The sequence below is a fragment of the Microtus pennsylvanicus genome, chromosome 7 (assembly GCF_037038515.1).
Source record: "Microtus pennsylvanicus isolate mMicPen1 chromosome 7, mMicPen1.hap1, whole genome shotgun sequence".
NCBI classification, from domain to species: Eukaryota; Metazoa; Chordata; class Mammalia; order Rodentia; family Cricetidae; genus Microtus; species Microtus pennsylvanicus.
In genome coordinates this window covers 19,347,308-19,366,423 of record NC_134585.1, presented here as the reverse complement: position 1 = coordinate 19,366,423, position 19,116 = coordinate 19,347,308, and the positions used below count along the sequence as shown (strand labels likewise).

The following is a 19,116-nucleotide window of genomic DNA, read 5'->3' as shown; positions in this document are numbered from 1 at the left end:
CATTCTTTCTATATTAGCTCTTTCTATAGTAGAATAACAGTTCTATGTTAAGACAGAGACCCATTTAAGTGTGATTATTTAAAAATACTCAAGGGAAAAAGTAATATATGTTTATGTCTGTACTGTGTGTGTGAGAGTGTGTGTGTGGCTTTCTTGCAAATAAAGAGAAAGAAATTTACCCTTCTATGACACCACATTAAAAATAAAATATGAATTTGTTTATGCTTCAGATAAATATTTGCAAATAATAGGATGGAATGATGAAGATGATTACATATGGAAATGTAAAATAAGAACTAGCTCATTCATTTCTTGGGTCAAAGTAAAATGCCAATCTCAGCTTCTACATCCTCAGTGTCTACACCCTAACTGCATGTTTAAATAGTAGCTTTTCTCTTTATTCTTTCCTACAGTTGGACAGTGTCACCTCCCTGATCCAGGCAGCAAAAAATTTAATGAACGCTGTAGTGCAAACAGTGAAGATGTCGTACATTGCTTCCACCAAGATCATCCGCATCCAGAGTGCGGCAGGGCCCCGGCACCCAGTTGTCATGTGGAGAATGAAGGCTCCGGCTAAAAAGCCCTTGATTAAAAGAGAGAAGCCAGAAGAAACGTGTGCAGCTGTCAGAAGAGGCTCCGCCAAGAAAAAGATCCACCCCGTTCAAGTCATGAGTGAATTTCGAGGGAGAGATGTCTACTGAAGCCCTAGTCCACACAAGTGGCCATTGCCACACCCCAGGCCAACCACACTGCTCTTTGCTTTCACATAGTTACACCCATAAATAACATAAAACTTTGGGGTTAGGCCATTGTTCACAGTGTGTGTTTGGGTTCCTGCCATTATCATCTCTCTATAGCCAGCACAGTCCAGTTAACTTCCAGGTAGTACTAGGGAATAGAATTCACATGTGTCATCTTAGCCTTGCCCTCCACAGGGAATAGCTTATGAACATTACAAAATGTTTGGGTTTCATGCACTCTTTATCCTTGTGAGGGAAGCCACTTGTCACAAGCTTTTCACTTGCTTTTCATTAAACCCAAGAGAATTTTATCAACTCTTTTCCAATTAGTGTCCATACTTTCTTCAGCTGATCTAACCTGGTACCTAACCTGCCAGAGACGTGTCGGTTTTGCCCATTAGAAAGAAATTTCAATTTCTAGATATCCCTGCCCATTATTAGTTGTTCAGGTGACAATAACCAAATGTGTATGGTCAAGCTTCTTACTAGAATTTGAAAGTCAGCCATGTTATTAAAGAAGTACTTTGGTGACACTCCAAGGCTGAGAGACTTTGGATGCTGTTTCCACCTTTTATCTCTATGGCGTTCAGAAGGTCGGTACTCTTCATGTTGTGTCTGGCCAGGCACACATATGTAGAGTTATCATCCACTGCAGAAATGAATATTTGTTTATTGATTTTTTTTCTTTGGTACTAGGATCCAAGCAGCATTTCACATGCTGGGCAAGGACACATCCAGCCCTTCTCTTAGAGAAATGAGTCACTGAGTTAGAGCATAGAGTAAGTCGATGATGGAGGACGCGAACGGAATTTTGCATGATTCTAAAAATCTCTTTGAATCAATTTGCAATTGTAATTAAAATGAAAGACCAGTTTGCAAAGCCTTTTGGCACTGAGTGAAATCTACCACCCAACAATGAAGCTGAGTTAATCACAATGAGTTTGCAGTGATTTTAATATAAATGTTACTGGGGTTATTTTGTATGTCCATTGAGTGTGATTATCTGTAGCTGAGTTTATGATGGACTCTGGAGTAGTCTGAGAGTGTGGTGCATAATTTTGATAGCCCTTTGTCTTTCCATCACTTCTTCCTCCCTTTTATTTCCTTCTCTGTCTTCACACGCCGCTGTGTCTAAGCTGTGTTGGAGGAGAGACACTTCAGTTTCACCATGCCACACTCAAAGGATGCTTTCTCCATTTATTCCATTTTACTCGATCAGATCTCCTATAATTAAAGCTCTCCACTTTTACAACACTGCTCTTGAAAAGTCATTTTGACACTTTCAATTTATCAATTAATATTTCTATATGTAACGTAAGTTGATGTTAAGAAGGCCACTTGTATATGAAGCAAAAGGATTTATAAATGTTGGGAATTCATTGTTTATTATCTTGAACAAAAAAGAAAAGAAAAGGTCAGCAGATAATTCTGTTATTGAGGTGAATATTAACTCTTTTAATATTTTAACTTATTTCATTCTTCAAAAGTTCTAGGGTGGTTGCCTGGGATCTTTATAAAAGTTTGTAGGAGCTAGAGGAAGTTCATTCATTTCTTCCCTCACCATGGGTTAAGAACTTTCCCATAATAATAATTATTCTGGGCAAAGTGTGTTCTCACAATGAGATGCAGAGAAGAAGGGCATTCGGTCTTCTAGGCAATGTTGGCATAACTGAGACAAATAGAGGCCCTCTGTTATTGAAATGCTACGATAGTATTCTGTACTCACTAGAGATTAAATTTTAGCATAGACTTCTCTTGGGAACGATATAGATCTATAATTTGGGGAACAATAAATTTCTTAAAAATAGTCCAAAACAACCACATAACTAGCTTTATATACTAGGTCTTGCTTGACCTTACATAGACCAGAATCATAAACCTTCTTTGCAAATCTACTGTCCCTTTGGCCCCACATCATCCTTCTACATATTGGAACTTAGCATGTACTATTGGAAGAAAATAATAAAAACAGAAATAATTTAAATGATACAAATACCAAATAACTTTACTCAAAATGAGATATAATCGAGGCCTTCACTTTGGTACAGTTTTCCAGCTAAGCTCAAAATAAATGGCTATAATTAAACAAAACAATAAAATTTCTGACTTGGCAAATGCCCAGGGAGTACATTTTTCTGCAGCAATCAAAGGTGTAATAAAAAACATGAGGCATAAAGCTGAGCAGGACATCTGTCTACCTGAGAAACACCTGCAGTGACAGTATATTGGCTGGATTCAAACAATGGGCAATGTGAATGTCTACAGATAAAGAACTAGTGAAAAAGTACTTACAAATCTTGCAGCACAGAGCACAATTAGATAAGTCCGGACAATAAGTATTCTATATAGGTATTTATATGGAGGCATTTCTTCTGCAGTGGCAATCTGGGAAATTTTTAATGGGAATGATAGCTTGATAATTCAGTCTACAGCTTTGGGAATCACATCACATTTGCTTGACTTTGCTAGTGAAAAACTCACCTGTCCTTTCTAGTAGAATTAATTTCAGTTCTCTTAGAAATATGTACTGGAAAAGGAGATTTATACTATCACTAAGGACAGCTCCCTCACTGCTGCGCCATCTACATTGTCATCAAGCACAATGTTAGGTCAAGTATTCTAGATTCAGAGTAACTTGGAAAATCATAAGGTCATCAAATATAAAAGTTGTTAAGTATAAGTTCCATCTTTTAAGTGCTAGGTTATACTATATCTTTCTATTAAAGTTTCTAGAAATTTTTGATTAAATCTGGAAATTAGGAAAGCATCAGATTTCAAACTACAGGATATATCATTCTTTTCCTCTTAGGGCTTGAGTGTAGCTTCTGAATGTGCGAGGCGGTATATTATAGTCCTAATATTCCCATGTAACATCTATGATTGGGAAATCTCGTAGCATCAGTATAAGACGTGCGCTCCTCATGAAGTCTCATGAAGGAAACTGCGGCTGAACACCGAGGCCTATTCTGATAACCTTTCATTGCAGGCTAATATCAAAGATCAACTTTCAACTCATTATAAACGAAAAACCTAAAACTGTGACTGCGTAATTAAGTTCCCACTAGGATCTCCATGTCTCTTAATAATAATGCTCCCCAGATTCAACAGCAAGCTGCTGAAAAGGATAAGCTTCGACAACAGGAAAGATGAAACTGGGTTCTTAAACCTTCACTTTAAAGACTGGAGAGATGGCTCTGGCAGTAAGTGTTTGCTATGCCAACATGGAGCTCTGGCTTGATTACCTATACCTACATAAAAAGCCAGGCAATGGGGGTACCCTTATAATTCTAGTCCCAGATGAAGAAGGTCCCTGGAGCTGTCTGGCCAGCCAGTCCAGCCAAATATGCAAGTTCCAGGTTCAGTGGGAGACTTTATCTCAAATACGTAAAGTGGGGAGTGATTGAGGAAGATATACAATGTTGACTAAGTAGATTCTACATCCATTCATACGTATTAATGTGTATCAACACACACACACACACACACACACACACACACACACACACACACACACACACACAGCCTCACTCACCTCACTTTCTAGGTGATCTCATCTTACCTAACTGCACTCAGCATCTTCTCAAACGTCTACAATGTTCTGCTAGATGACAAAGTCAGCAAACACATCTAAACAAACTACACAGTTACTGCCCCTTGCCAAAAACCAAGCACCAGCCCTCTCCCCAACCTCTCTTTCTGGTTGGTTACCCCATTTGTAAATACACACACATGTTCTTCAGGACTTTAGTTAAAGTCATAGTTCAATTTCCACCAGAGTCATCCTTCAGCCTTTCTACTTCCCCAAGCATTCTGATCTTTGGTGTCTCATTTTGAGGCTGGGGATTGTAGTTCCCATGGATACGGACTTCTGCACTGTGGCAATGTGAGAGAAATGAGATCTGAGAATTTTCCTGGTGAAATCGACCATTCTGTATCAGTATTGTAATAAGCAATTCTCTGGGTGGACAAAATGGGCATCAGAACCTGAATTTGAATGAAATCCACATGTTTTAATCAGCATGTCCTTGGTTAAGATGGCTTACCTAATACACGGTCAGTAATCAAACAGCCATTTTTGTTGTAAAACCAGAAAGTGTTCCTTTATTAAGAAACCACATTCACCCAGTTAAAAAGAATGTAGCTTGCACGCTATTTCAACATTTTCAAAGTAGGAAAATGGCTGCAGCATCAGATGTATTTACCTGTATATCACACATCAGGGGGCAACATTTATTCAGAGGAAAGGACTGCTTCTTTTACGGCTCTTTTCACAAAGTTATTGTTACGTCTTCAACTTTGAGACAAATAGCTGAGGTTGCTATTTAATAGAACATGATAACCTGACTGCCAGCTTCTCTCAGTATCCTTCAGTCCCACCCATTACAGGGTATGGCTAGTATACCCTGGCCCTGCTTTCTATCCTGAACTCTCCAGCCCAGAGGCTGAGCTGCCCTACCCCAGTGGTCCTTCCCTATATAATCCAACCTTTTGGCTACTCTGTTCCCCTCTCTTCCCTCTCTTTTCCCCTCTGCCTTCTCTCCTCAGGCTGTCCAGGGTCATGTCTACTTTGGACTCTCCCAGATGCCCCTTTCCTCAGATTATGCTCTCCTTATATTAACAGTAAACGTTCCCTTCCACCATATTTAGGAAGAGTCATGTCCTTTTTCATTTTTTTCCATTCAGTTATAGAAAGTTTCAGATTAGGATTTTGTATGTTGACACAAAATAACAAAGGGTCTAGAGTCACTCAAGATGTGCAAAGTCGTCTAAGTTTTCATTTTGAGCCACTGGGTAAAATTAGGAAAGAGAACATGTATGCTATTAGAAGGCAGTGTATGTAACAGGACGTGTCGTAAGTTAAGCTTGTGGATGTTACCCTAGATGTTAGAAATATAAAGAGAGGACTAGAATGAGAGGCCTAAGTGCTTCTTTTCTTAAGCAATCCACATAAAAATCAACTTTTTTCTTAAGAGAAATATGAAATAGTTTAAAACATGAATCATTTTACAAATGAACACACCTAATAAAGTCCAAAAAAACCCTTTCTTGAACAATCCACAATAAATAAGATAACACTAATAGAAACTGTTACTCCAAACAGTACCCAGTCAGATGAGACTCTTATCTGTAGGCAGTAGGCACTTGCTCTGTGGGACTAACCTTCTTGCCCCTCATGGGAAGATGAGTTGCTCATGCTGTACGGTGGTATCCCCAGTGGGAAACTGCCCCATTGGGATCAAAACACCAGGAGGAAAAAAGAAGTGTAGACAGTCTATTTCTATGGAAACACGAATAAAGGAAGGCCAGAAAGAGAAGGGAATGCAAATATTACTTGCAGAAATAGATAACTTTTAGAGATAGTGTGTGATGGAGATGGCATGTAAGAGTCATATAAATACTAAGCTGAATAGAGTTACCTCTAAGAGCTGGTTATAGTGCATGGTGGTGATAAAAACTGCATGAGCTTCCTCAAAGGAATGTGTTTCTTTGGACTTCTCACTCTTGTTCCTGATTTTTGTAACAGCTTTTCTCAACTGTGGGTACAGGTGCAGGAATCCCAAAGGTAAGCATTGTCCTTTAAGTAAGCACACATCTCCAAAACTCACATCTAATTGCCTCTTAGAACAAGCAAACAGCACTTAGATAATATTAGCAGAATGGTCCTCATGCTTGCATTTTGGTTGGTGTGTTTTCTAATCCTAATGGTTTCTATCCTGGGCTTGTTTCAGAAGTGCTTATGTTTAGTCCTGGGTATTTGTTTGTAAAGGTCTGTTGCCTCTCTTTAAATACTTTAAATCCTCATTTCAATAGTTATATCCCTAGTTTAGAAACTCGTGGAAAATATATTTGTTTGGTTTTTTTTCTTTCCTACTGGAAGAGCCACAGATTTGGCAGCCCTGAGGAAATCCTTGATATCTGACATCAGCAGATTATCTTTGCAACTGACCTGACTCTCTCTGAAGTATCCCCTTAGAGGACAGCTCATCTGAGTAGTTTTCTTTGACCTTGGGCTGTCAAGATCAGATTTGGACCAGAATGTTTACTCAGAAACAAAGGATTATCTCTGAGAGGTTACTGCATTCTCTTGGCTAAACAGAACTTTTCCTCCTTCCCAAGATTTTAAGCATAAAATTAATTTTAAAACAGGCTGCAGAGAAAGTATTCCATTGCCTGCCAAACCTTCTGTCATGAGATTTTTCTGTTCTTCCATGTTGGTAAACAGTGTATCCATGGAGAATAAATAAGAGAATTTCAGCAACTGTCTGGTGAGGGTTTGACGTGCTGTTGGTATTGTTGACGCTTCTTCTTATATAGCGTGCATGTTCCAGAGAGCATCTTCTTAATGGCAGCATCATCTGACCTCTGTATCTACAGCTAACAAGCCCAGAAAACAGAGCTCAATGGGTGCTTTCTTCAAATTTAGTGCTTAAGAGTTGGGATAAAAACATTTTCTTTGGACAAAAGTAGGGTGATTAAGTATTAATTAAAATTTCTAATGAAAAATAATCAGGATACCTTTAGTTTTCATTTTGATTATTATTACTTGCTTTATGTACTTTTACAAGCAATGACTTGGAAACTTAAACTTAGTGACATCTCTGCTGAAAATACACACATTGTAATTTAGGATAAAAGCAGCCTTAAAATAGTGGAGGTAAAATATAATTGGTCAACAATAGTCACGTTCATTTCAGTAATACCTTGAGAACGCCAATGGGTGGCATCTGAAGTGTTTTAAACCATCTTGCTTTTGTCTCTCTTCCTGCTGTGTAGAGCCAGAGTGAGGCTGGTGAACTGCCTATTACAGTAAGGGACAATCTAAAACAGTTTTGTGTTTTGGCTACAGATAAAGTCTGGTAAAAAGCACTGTAGACCTTTTTGATCCATCTTTGTCTTTAGAGCCATTCTTACCAATCAATAAATTACTTCTGTGGAGACAGAAAGTGATCTATGATACCCAGCATACTGACAAGCAAGCCCAAATACTCGTTGTTTGAAGTTTCTCGTGCTTTCTGTGTTTAATTGAAGCAATTATTCTATTGTTCTCTGGGTTATGCTTCTAATACCTGTAACACTGAGTTGTTTTGAAGTTATGTAGTGTGAGTCATACATTCACTTGATTTCTCATTTCAACATCTGTCATTTTGTAGTCCACTACGAAATTGCTCAACTGATAATTAAACTGTGTACATTAAAGAAATATAACTGAAAGTATTGATTGTCCATTTTGTCTTCATGTTCGGTGGTAGGTACCTTGGATGGGCCAAACTGTATGTGTCTAATTGATGAGCTTCTTCTCGCTTTCCTATCACACTCCAAGTAAAATATTTTTAGAAGCAGTTTCATATACCTAAGAAGGTCTGTCTGTTAGAACCAAATTTAGAAATTTTTAACCTGTGCTCTCATTTAGCCACTAGGCTTGGACATCAGGTATGACTTCATTGTATGTACCTTGTGAATTGACGAAAATGAGCAATGACCTTTCTGAGAAGGCTAAATCCATACTCCGTAAAAATAATTAATAGAATACCATTGGCTGTCTTACTGTTCTTTGATCTGAATTGGACATTTCTCTGAGTACCTTACTGTAGCCTGATGATGACCTTCAGTCAATGTCAGTTATGTTTCTGTTGTTCTGGCTGAGATACCTGCTTGGGTCACCTTGAGAGAGAAAAGACTTATTTCGGTCGATGGCTTCAGAGAGATCTCAACCCAACAAAGCCGTGAATATATAGCAAAGAGATTTCTTCTGTAGTGACTGGGGCTGTGGTTGTTGGTTTGTATATGGAAGCTGATCAGGAAACAGAGAGATCAGGCTAGGGGTGGGCGAGTATAACTTTCAGAGGCTTGTCCCTTGTAATCTACTTCCACTAGGTAGGCCCCATTCCAATGGTCTTCTCAGCCTCCCCAAAAAAGCACCACTTGCTGAAAAGGAGGCTTTTAAAATGTGAGCCTATGGAGATGTTCCAGATTCAAGCCACAGCAAAACACAATTCCCCTGAGGACAGCATCTGGATCCTCACCTAGTGGTCACAGTCAACTGGCTCTTGCATGTTGCCACATCCTCTCCCCCTTCAGTGGACTCACTGTTTTTGAGTGCTTGTTGTTAAGCCTTGATCTGTTCAGGATATTTCTCACAATGCACTCTGTACGTAGAAAATCTTTATTGCTTGATTCCTATGAAAACAAGGTTCACCTTTGCTCCGTTCTGTCAAACATCACCTGTCTCTTTGTTAATGAAATGTCAGAGTGGGGTTGGCTTTTTCTGTCTTTCTCTCCGGAGCCCCAGGAGGCCACATTTCCTTTGGCAACAGCTTTGTCTAGGTGATCCCTTCCCAGTGCTGGCTCTGGGGGTGGAGGTGGAACTAAAAGCTCTCTTGGCAAGAAGAGTCTGTTCCTGACTGGGGGTGATCCAATTCCTGACATGTCCTGGGCAGCCCCATTAAGCACTGCATCCAAGAACAGTATCTCTGAGACGTCACTTGCAATGACTGCAGGACCAGCATCCCGCGGCCTGTGTGGGGCAAAACTGCTGTCCTTCCTCATAATGTAATCCTGACTTTGCAATCTGCATGAATTCTCTGAGTCTGGGAAAGAGTGGGTCTTTTCCTGGGAGTATGAGCACAAAGAGAGGGCTTGCAAGAACAATATAAGTGTCAGAGCACACGGAACAGGCAAGGGGTGGGGTTTGACTAGACTGCCCTTTGTCATGGACCTTGGAGAGAGCCCAGAAGCAGGAGGCATAGCTTTCCTTAACGACTGCCCACCCTCTTGTCACTTTTCTCTCTCCTATGTCCAGTCCAGTACAGGTATAGATGGTGACAATGCATCAGGCATTCAGAGGGAGCCTGCCTGTCTGCTTTCTAATATCAGGGAGGAAATTCTACCAGAGGATAAAGTATCATCCTGGCTAGATCCAGAGCACAAAAGTGAACTGAATACAGCCTTGCACTCAATAGCTCCCCTTCTTCCCTCACTCAGTGCAGATGTGGGCAGAGAACTGACAACATGGATGGCTGGTTATCCTCCCTATTCTGCAGCACAGGAAGCTACTGGAATAGCCCTGGAGATCTGTAACTAAGTAGTGGAGTTTCTCCATCCATTCAATACAGATGACATCCCCACACACTGGGCTAATGCACTGTGCGGCTGTTACTGCACAGCCTATTTCTCCGAGGGTGATGGCTGGAGGATTTTAATGCTATACCGGGTGGCCGAGCCATAGACATACTTGACTTATTTAGTGTCACTGCAGGACCCTCTAAAACCCTCAGTGCGGCTACTATTCCATGCGCTCACTGTTTCCCTAATGGCCACCATGATGAACAACACAGCAGATTTTTTCAATTAGTGTTTTGAAAAGGAATAAAGGAATTATGGGTGGGTTTGAATGAATACAGAATTATGCTTCTTTGTGATCCAGAACCTCTCTGAAGATTTAAATTAGAATACAGATGACTTTGGCCACGTCGAAGTTCAGGGAGATAGTAAATAGTTTCAGGAAATAGTTTTAAAACTTCTTGTTTTTCTAGTCATTCTTCCAAAACAACCGTTGCTTGAATTAATGGAGGTCACTGATGAGGAAAACTCGTGGGTGTTCTATAATCATTTGCACATTTTGCTACCAGTCAGAGTCCACTAGGAGTCCAGAGAAAGAGACACTGGAGGATGCAGTGTAAACCTGACCTCACAGCTTTCTTTGTTATACTGCATTGGATTTACCGCAGTACAAGCTCATTTGGCTTTTTTCTGCTAAATTACAGTGCTCAAGTGGACTGTAGCATGCTTCCTTGCACCTACACTTACCTCTTGAGATGGGCTGAGGTGATTATCATCTTATTTTGGAAATCCCAAGACAGCTGAGATGTGTGATTCTCACTGTATGGGAAGATGGAACCAGGGTCAACAACAATGTTGTGATTACTCTGAGGCATGTAGGATCCAACAAAGAGGTCTTATTTTAATCCTAAAAGCCTTTTCTATTCCCATAGCAATTAAATACATCAATGAAAGCAAATGATTCATTTACCATGTGTTGACTCAGGAAAATTTATTTTTATATTTTTTATGTAAATAACTATATTAGATGCTGTTAAAGAATTGACCTTGTTGACTCTTCAACTTTCAAAGCAGATGTCATCACTGTGCCCCTTATATAGATGAGAAAACAGATCCTCAAAGTGCAGATAAATTACTAAATAAGATAGATGTTAAACAATACACAATTGTAGTTTAAACACATTTACACACACACAAAAGCAAGCCAACTCTTTATAAAAAAAACTCTCATGTTTTGAATGATTAAGAGTTTGTCTCTGAGTGGTATTAACTAATGTTACCTGTTCAAGAAGATAGATAAATAGCTGGGAATTTGTGGATATCTCCAAGTACGAGTTTCATTTTTGAATCAGGGATAACTGCCTCACATTGAAGAAGGACACTAAAAGAAACCCCACACTAGCTAGGAATTGAGTATAATAAAGGGTTATTTGTTTAGGAGTAGACTCACAGATCCCAATCCTCTGAACAAATAGGTAACAGGAACCGAATCACACTGCCAGAAGAGAGGCCGGACATGCACTTTACATTGGCATATACAGTATAATAGGCCATGCCCAAGTGGGTGGGTAACTTAAAAGCTACTGGCTGTAAGAATTCCTATAGCACCCCCCCTTTTGTTTAAATACGAGCGTTCTAAGGCTAATACAAAATTATATACAATAAGAACAAATATTGGGTATAAAAATTAGAATTACAACCAGCATAAACAATATCAACACAAGAAACATATGATAAATGATTCATTTAAATATTATATAAGACTTAAACTCATTAGTAACTTGGCCAAGGCATGAGAGGAAAGTAACTACAACTATTTAGTCTTTAGCCTCATTAAAGAACCGAGAAGGGAAAAATAATTTTACTTGAGTAAGGTGGAAGTGCAATCAAGCAATTTTCAAAATGTACAAAATTGACAGAGACAATTGGCTACCAGAGCAAACATCCAAAGTCTCATTTGGAACATTGGAGCAACCAACAATGGCTAAGACCTAGAGTGACTAACAGACCATTTTCAGAGGCAGGAAAATTTTCAAAACCGTCTTACTCTGGCAAGATTTAACAGTCTCTGCCTTTCTAAGGCCTTTTCATGCTTGTTTAGAGCAACAGCTCTTGGGCCTTCATCAAGGATTTCAATACTACTGTATTCAACATTTCTTGATACATAACCTACTGTTTATAATGGTTATCTCCTGGTAAACCCATCATATGTTTACAGTAACAAAAATTGAAGTTCATATATCTTATATATTGGAAATCATACAAGACAATGTACTATAAAATATTCCTTATTTACCATTAAGTCTAACTGGGAACCATAGCTGGCTTCTACTGCCCAGGATCACAGGAGAATATTTTTCTATATAGTTTAATTTCTTGGGAACAAATAAAAATTCAAAATATGGGATACAACATCAGCTAGATTGCTATGGATTGTTATAACATGATAACTCAGGATACTGCATATCATTTGGGGTATGGAGCCCAGCTCTACTATGTGATGAAAACACTTTAAATAAATTCCAATCTGTAGGTAACAATTACGGAGAACAGAATACACAAAGTTATTATTTTTATGTCATTGAACTTTTGATTACTTGTCTCATATCTATATAAGTAAATACAGTGGCATATAGTGTCATCATTGATAGCACCATCTCTGTTTTCACTCTCCTAAGCATGTGCTCCACACCAAGTCCTGTGCTAATATTTGTAGTCTTACTTCTTCCTCACAAAATTCCATAAAGCAGCTTACCTTCTCAAAACCAGAAGTGAGAAAATAGACGTTATGGAAGATTCAAAATGTATGCCATATTATGACTGGTAATGTCATAGCAGAAAGTTTCTATCAATGTGTATATGAGTTTGTATCTCTATATACTTTCATATGAACATGTATATACATTTGTTATGTAAGCCAACAGAAAGCAATGTGTATGTTTTTCTCATAGGTGTCTATTATAAGTAAAAATCCTGTTTGTTTCCTAAACTTCATAAACATCACCTGTAGTGTCAGATAGGATGAGCGACAACAACATATATGAAGTATGAATTATGCTGCACATTGTCCTCTATATTTTCCACATTTTTCTGGATTTAGTAGGATGTTTTTGATACTCCTACAATTCACAACAGCTGGACATCTTACTTATTCACTGATTATTAATTGGATAACAGAGTAAATGGATGAAAGTAAGTTCCAGCTGCACTGAAGTCACCACAGGGTTTGTATATAAATGACACTTTTAGATAATTTGTGCAATTAAGAACTAAATGGCCATTTCTAATGACATGGGCCCTCCAAATAATCCAAGATGTCTGAAAGAACACTGCATCATACTTTACCATTTACCATTAATATTAGATTTTAAAGTATCTTCCATGCTGGGAGATTAGATAAGCAGAATACCTCTGTTTGCCAGAACACCCCCAAAGTGTACCTTACATTCTGTGAGAAAAACAATGAGGTTCTTTCTCTCCTAGAGTGTGATCATTGATTGGCAAATAATCAAGTGTCTCCAAAACACTTTGTTAACACATTTTATTTTTCAATCCCAAACCCCTTATTTTAACTTAACACACATTTGTGGCACTTCCACATAGGTAGACAGTGCAATGTATGTTATCCAACCACCTCCTCTGCCCATGCCTTTCTCCACCCATCCCAGCACCATTCTCAATATTTAGCGAATCAGAAATTTCATTTTAGATCTTTTATTTTTTCCCTTCCCACATTAGAGGAAGCCATGTAATTGTTATAATTCTGGTTTGTTTCTTTTTGAAATGATATCCTGTAAAGGACAACTATTCTAATTTAAAAGAGAGAGTCTTATTTTTATTAATGGCTAATATTCTATCATACATTTGTCAATTTTTGATTTCGAGATCATATATGTAAGATCAATTTCTTCGGGAAATATCTTGAAGTATTTCCTCTGACTTGTCTTAAAAAAACTTTAATAACTGAAGAAAGAATTTGAATAGTATGCCAGATGTGAAAAAGGTCTCCTATTTTCTTGGACCAGTGGGACTAATGTGAAACAAAGCTGGCGCTGTCTAGGATGTAGGAAGAGAGAATGCTTCCTCATTGTTGGTAGTGGCGCAAACTTATAGTCACAGTGGAAATCAGTGTGGCTCTTTCTCAGGAACTTTGAATAGATCTACATCAGTATCCAGCCCTAACACTTAGATTAGTCAGGGTTCTCATTAGTAGCAAAACTGATAGAATTAAGGTTACTTATTTGACTGGCTTACAGGCTATAGTTCAGCTAATCCGACAGCGGCTGTCTCTTCATGAAATATGATAGTTGTTCATTTTACAAGGTTGAATGTCTCAGCTGGTCTTCAGTATATGTTGGAATCCCTGAGGAAGCAGCTTGTAAAACTAGTGAAGGAATGTCTTAGCAGCATGATATATGAATTTACATGGAGAGTAAGGGCAATCAGGCAAAAAGCAAACGCTTTCTTTCACATTCTTTTATGTAGGCACAGATTTAGGGTGTTCAGACTTCAAATTATTCAAACAAAAATAATCTCTCACAAGGGAGATTTATTTGATTCCAGGTATGGGCAAGTTGGCAACCAAAACTAGTTATCATATCACATATGGGGATATGCTACATAAGGGACTCTACATCATACTATAGATATACAGTCACATTCATGTTCAATGCTCTATTACAGTCAATCATTGGAAACAGTGTAGATATCAATTAATTGATAGGACATTCAACTATTAAGAAAAATGAAATTATGAAGCTTGAAGGTACATTAATGAATAAAAAGTCATCCTGAATGAGATTGTACAGACTCAACATGACAAGTATCACCTGTTTTCCCTTATATCTGAAGGTCAACTTTTAAGTTTCATTATGTGTGCTACAGTTGAAAAACCACAGAGGTTAGGTACCTAGTAAGAGATCAGAGAATAGAAAAGGCTCTACCAAGGAAGCAGAAATAGAATGCAGTGTTACAGACAGATAAAGGGAAAACTAGAATAAAAGAATCAAATGGAAAAGGACATGGGAGAGAAGGGTACAAGAGAGAATCTGGGGAGGGACAACTATTTATTTGAAAAACCAAATGGACACCCACTGCTGTAGAATCTTCCTAAGCACATATATAAAAAACCATATCCTTGACTCCAGAAACTACAATGGCATCTTTCTCACTAGTATATGAAAGGATGTATGGAGGAAGTTACATCAAAGTGCTTAGAACATTGGAAAGTGAGTTCTTTCTGAACAGTCTAATGAGAAGAGTCTTGTACAACTCCATGAATTAGAGCTCCTTTAGGTTAGAGGAGTGTGTTTACAAATAATGTCCTTTCAATTCAATGATACGTGGACTCTAGAGCTGCTAAGTTCAAGTCAGGTAGCATTATGTTTAAGGACCAGGTAAACAATAGAAGCTCTAGGTGACATAATGAATGTGAGCCTGGGGTCTGCAGCACGACTGCAGACTGTCTTCCTTTCCCTCTCTGTGGCTGGCTTTCAGACCAACTTACATCAGAGTACCATTATGAAGGTGAACAAGTAATAACCCTGTATCATAAGTCTGATACATTGGTTGTATTACTATCAAACTTATTAGCCTGAGGAAATAATGAAGAAGGCAAAAATGAGCACAGTTCTCCATTTCTTATAAAAGAAAAGAAAATGTTCCTAGTTAAATCCACTTAAAATTGTTTTCTATTGAAAGCAAAATCACATATTATTTGTCAAGAAATTAAGCAAAAGTTGGATATGAAAGAGGTATGAAAGTAAACTTTAGAAAAGAGACAAAGAGGGAAAACATCAACCACAATACTCCTTAGCCTGAGAATCAGCACAGAGGTGACAATTAAACCTAACCCATGAAAGCTTCAGCTCTTCATTGTCTTCCAATGAAAGGTGTGTTGTAAATAGATTTATTTGTTTGAAGAGAACAGACAGCAGCTTTTTTTTTCTTTTTTGATTCTCAATTTATTTAGAGTTAAATTATTTTTCTAGAACAATTGGATTCTGCATTGAGAAACATTAAGGTACTAAAATATACCCATGTGTTTTATTCCTTAGTACTTTTATGTGTGAGAAAGAACTATACAACTATATAACATAATCATTTCTATACCAAGAGATTAGGTAGAGAGTTGGATGAAGTTTTAGAAGTAGTGTATATAATTTCTGATGCTTATCACTGAAAAAAGAAGGTGCAGAAAAATAATGTGAGATATTCCACAATGAATCCTACAGGAACAGAAATTAATACAAGTTCTATCTTCTGTTTAAAAATAAAAAGATTTAAAGTATATATTCATTTGAATATTACTTTTAAAAGGAGAGCAGTAGTGTAGACATGAGGCTATGATTACCTTTGAGTGTATACGTTTTCTGTTGTTTTTTTTAATATTTAAACAGACCCCTTTCAAAGTTTATGGAATTTGGTGGTGAGGAAATTAAAAAATTACTTTACTATTGAGACAACTCCTGTGACCTGTGTTTATCTGTCAATTGTATTTTCTATTTCATTCTTATTCCTTCTGTCCCTCAAAGAAAACTCAGTATATATAATCGTTTTTTTAAAGATTTCATTTTACTTAGGTGTGTGTGTATGCACTGCATATGTGTGCAGGTACCTGTGGAGTTATGCTGCAGTTATGAATAATTGTGATTTTTCTCAATCGGGGTCCTGGGAAATGAACTCTGGTCTATCGGAAGGACGGAGGGAAAAGCCCTCTTGCCCACTGAGCCGTCGCTCCAGATCCCAATCTTTCACCAGGACGCTGGTTGTTTCTTATTAAGAAAGTAATGCAACCTAAGGATTTTGAGCTGAAGATCATTTTAAGACAAATCAATGTATTGAAAAGTGTCATTCCTATCACTGTACCTAGAGTAGATTGAATGAAAATCTAGGGTTGAAGCAGAAAAACGAATGGAGACTATTAGATAACTATTTTTTTTTATGTATATAAGTGATTTGTCTTTGTATTTATAAGTTAAATTTGTGCCTAGTGCAAATTTTTGGTGCCCATAGAGACTAGAAAAGAGTGCTGAATTCCCTAGAGATAGACTGTTGTAAGCTGTCATGTGGATGTTGAGAACCAAATCTTGGTCTTCCGCAAGTCCAATAACTTCTCATAAATGATGAGTCATCACTCTAGACCCCAGACATGATGGTATTTGAGCCTAAGGTGTTGTCATGGTTTGATCTGTTAAATGTGAATTTACCATGGACCTTTCAAAAGGTGGTTCTCCAACTGCTGTGCTCAAAACCTTGACTCAGAATGTCACAGGATGATAAAGAAATGTTATTAGGAATACCATAATTTAAAAAATGTCATCAAAATGTTGCTCTGAAACTACAGATGGATACCAAAATCTAAAAATAATAATAATAATAATGTGCTTAAACCAGGCTCAACTCAAATGGTAAGCAAATATATTCATAGTGTGATGGAAATAACAGGAATATGAGTTCAATTTCAGGACTGGTGTCAGCAAGGCACCTGGCATAGTCCCAGAACTGGGCTGAAGGAGTTATGGATGAATTGCTTGTATCTGTACTCTTGTATTATTCTCAACTCATTCCTTACTCTTTTCTCAAACCACCTTACAGTTAATGACAGTCAAACAGGCTCTGAACCAAGAAGAAATTGATAGAGCCACACTTGCTCTATAAATTAATACCATCTGTATCAGTATACAAGGTATACACAGTATGGATAGAACCTGGCGGGAGGGGCTGAGTTCATCCAACCAATCAAATACACAACAGCATCTTTGAAATTTGTTATAGTAACCTTTCTATTTCCCCCAATACTGTTTTGTCTGTGGTTTACTTCTTCTGACTTCAAAGATTTGATAATCTAAGTAATATTTTTTTATTTTTTTATATTTATTTATTGTTTTTTTTAATTTATTTATTTATTAAGGATTTCTGCCTCCTCCCCGCAACCGCCTCCCATTTCCCTCCCCCTCCCCCGATCAAGTCACCCTCCCTCATCTGCTCAAAGAGCAATCAGGGTTCCCTGACCTGTGGGAAGCCCAAGGACCGCCCACCTCTATCCAGGTCTCCTAAGGTGAGCATCCAAACTGCCTAGGCTCCCCCAAAGCCAGTACGTGCAGTAGGATCAAAAACCCACTGCGATTGTTCTTGAGTTCTCAGTAGTCCTCATTGTCCGCTATGTTCAGCGAGTCCGGTTTTATCCCAGGCTTTTTCAGACCCAGGCCACCTGGCCTTGGTGAGTTCCCGATAGAACATCCCCATTGTCTCAGTGTGTGGGTGCACCCCTCGCGGTCCTGAGTTCCTTGCTCATGCTCCGTCTCCTTCTGCTCCTGATTTGGACCTTGACATTTCTGTCCCGTGTTCCTCTGTCTCTGTCTCCTTTCATCGCCTGATGAAGGTTAATATTCATGAGGATGCCTATGTGTTTGTCTTTGGGTTCACCTTCTTACTTAGCTTCTCTAGGAACATGCATTATAAGCCCAATGTCCTTTATTTATGGCTAGAAACCAAATATGAGTGAGTACATCCCATGTTCCTCTTTTTGGGTCTGGCTTACCTCACTCAGGATAGTGTTTTCTATTTCCATCCATTTGTATGCAAAATTCAAGAAGTCCTTGTTTTTTACTGCTGAGTAATACTCTAATATGTATATATTCCATACTTTCTTCATCCATTCTTCCATTGAAGGGCATCTAGGTTGTTTCCAGGTTCTGGCTATTACAAACAATGCTGCCATGAACATAGTTGAGCATATACTTTTGTTGTATGATAGGACCTCTCTTGGGTATATTCCCAAGAGTGAAAGGGCTGGAGACATGCCTCAGTGAGTATTTGCTGCTTTTGCAGAGAAGCCGAGTCCAGGTCCAGCAGCTATGTCAGGTGGCTCGTAACTGTCTGTAACTCTGCTCCAAGGGATCTAACCCCATTATTTGGATTCCGTTGACATCCACACACCTGCGGCATTCATTCACACAGACACAAATACATACAGTAAATCTTTAAGGTCGTGTTTAATCAAATATCCACCTAAATGGGATAGTTCCATGTGGCACACAACACCCTGTCTGTGCTCTGTGTGCCGCCATACAGTTTGTGAACCAGGCAAGGGGCTGGAGATTGAAACACACAAAGACACACAGACAGAGACACCGGTCATCCTTGCAACAGGAATGCCCCCTTTATTGTGTTCAGGGGCAGCTTATATACAGATAGCCACGCCCCAGTCAAACCCACCAGAAACCACTCTCCTGCCATCAGGAACTCCTGAGGGTCTTGTGCTCAGAGCAGCTGTAGGCACTCAGATCAGGGAAAAACAAGTTGTTTACAACAA

At 38.5% G+C, this 19,116-nt stretch overlaps 1 protein-coding gene across 4 annotated transcripts in view; it reads left to right on the top strand.

Annotated features, from left to right (window-relative positions):
• Ctnna3 (catenin alpha 3) overlaps positions 1 to 2,134 on the top strand; it is a 1,278,003-nt gene extending 1,275,869 nt beyond the window's left edge. For 2 of the 4 annotated variants that reach the window (XM_075980084.1, XM_075980083.1), the window contains exon 18: positions 414 to 2,134. In XM_075980084.1, coding sequence (XP_075836199.1) covers positions 414 to 701 — 288 coding nt within the window. In that variant the 3' untranslated portion in view covers positions 702 to 2,134. The remainder of the gene's footprint in view (positions 1 to 413) is intronic. The other 2 variants (XM_075980082.1, XM_075980081.1) reach the window with 1 other exon arrangement.
• Positions 2,135 to 19,116: the final 16,982 nt, after the last annotated feature.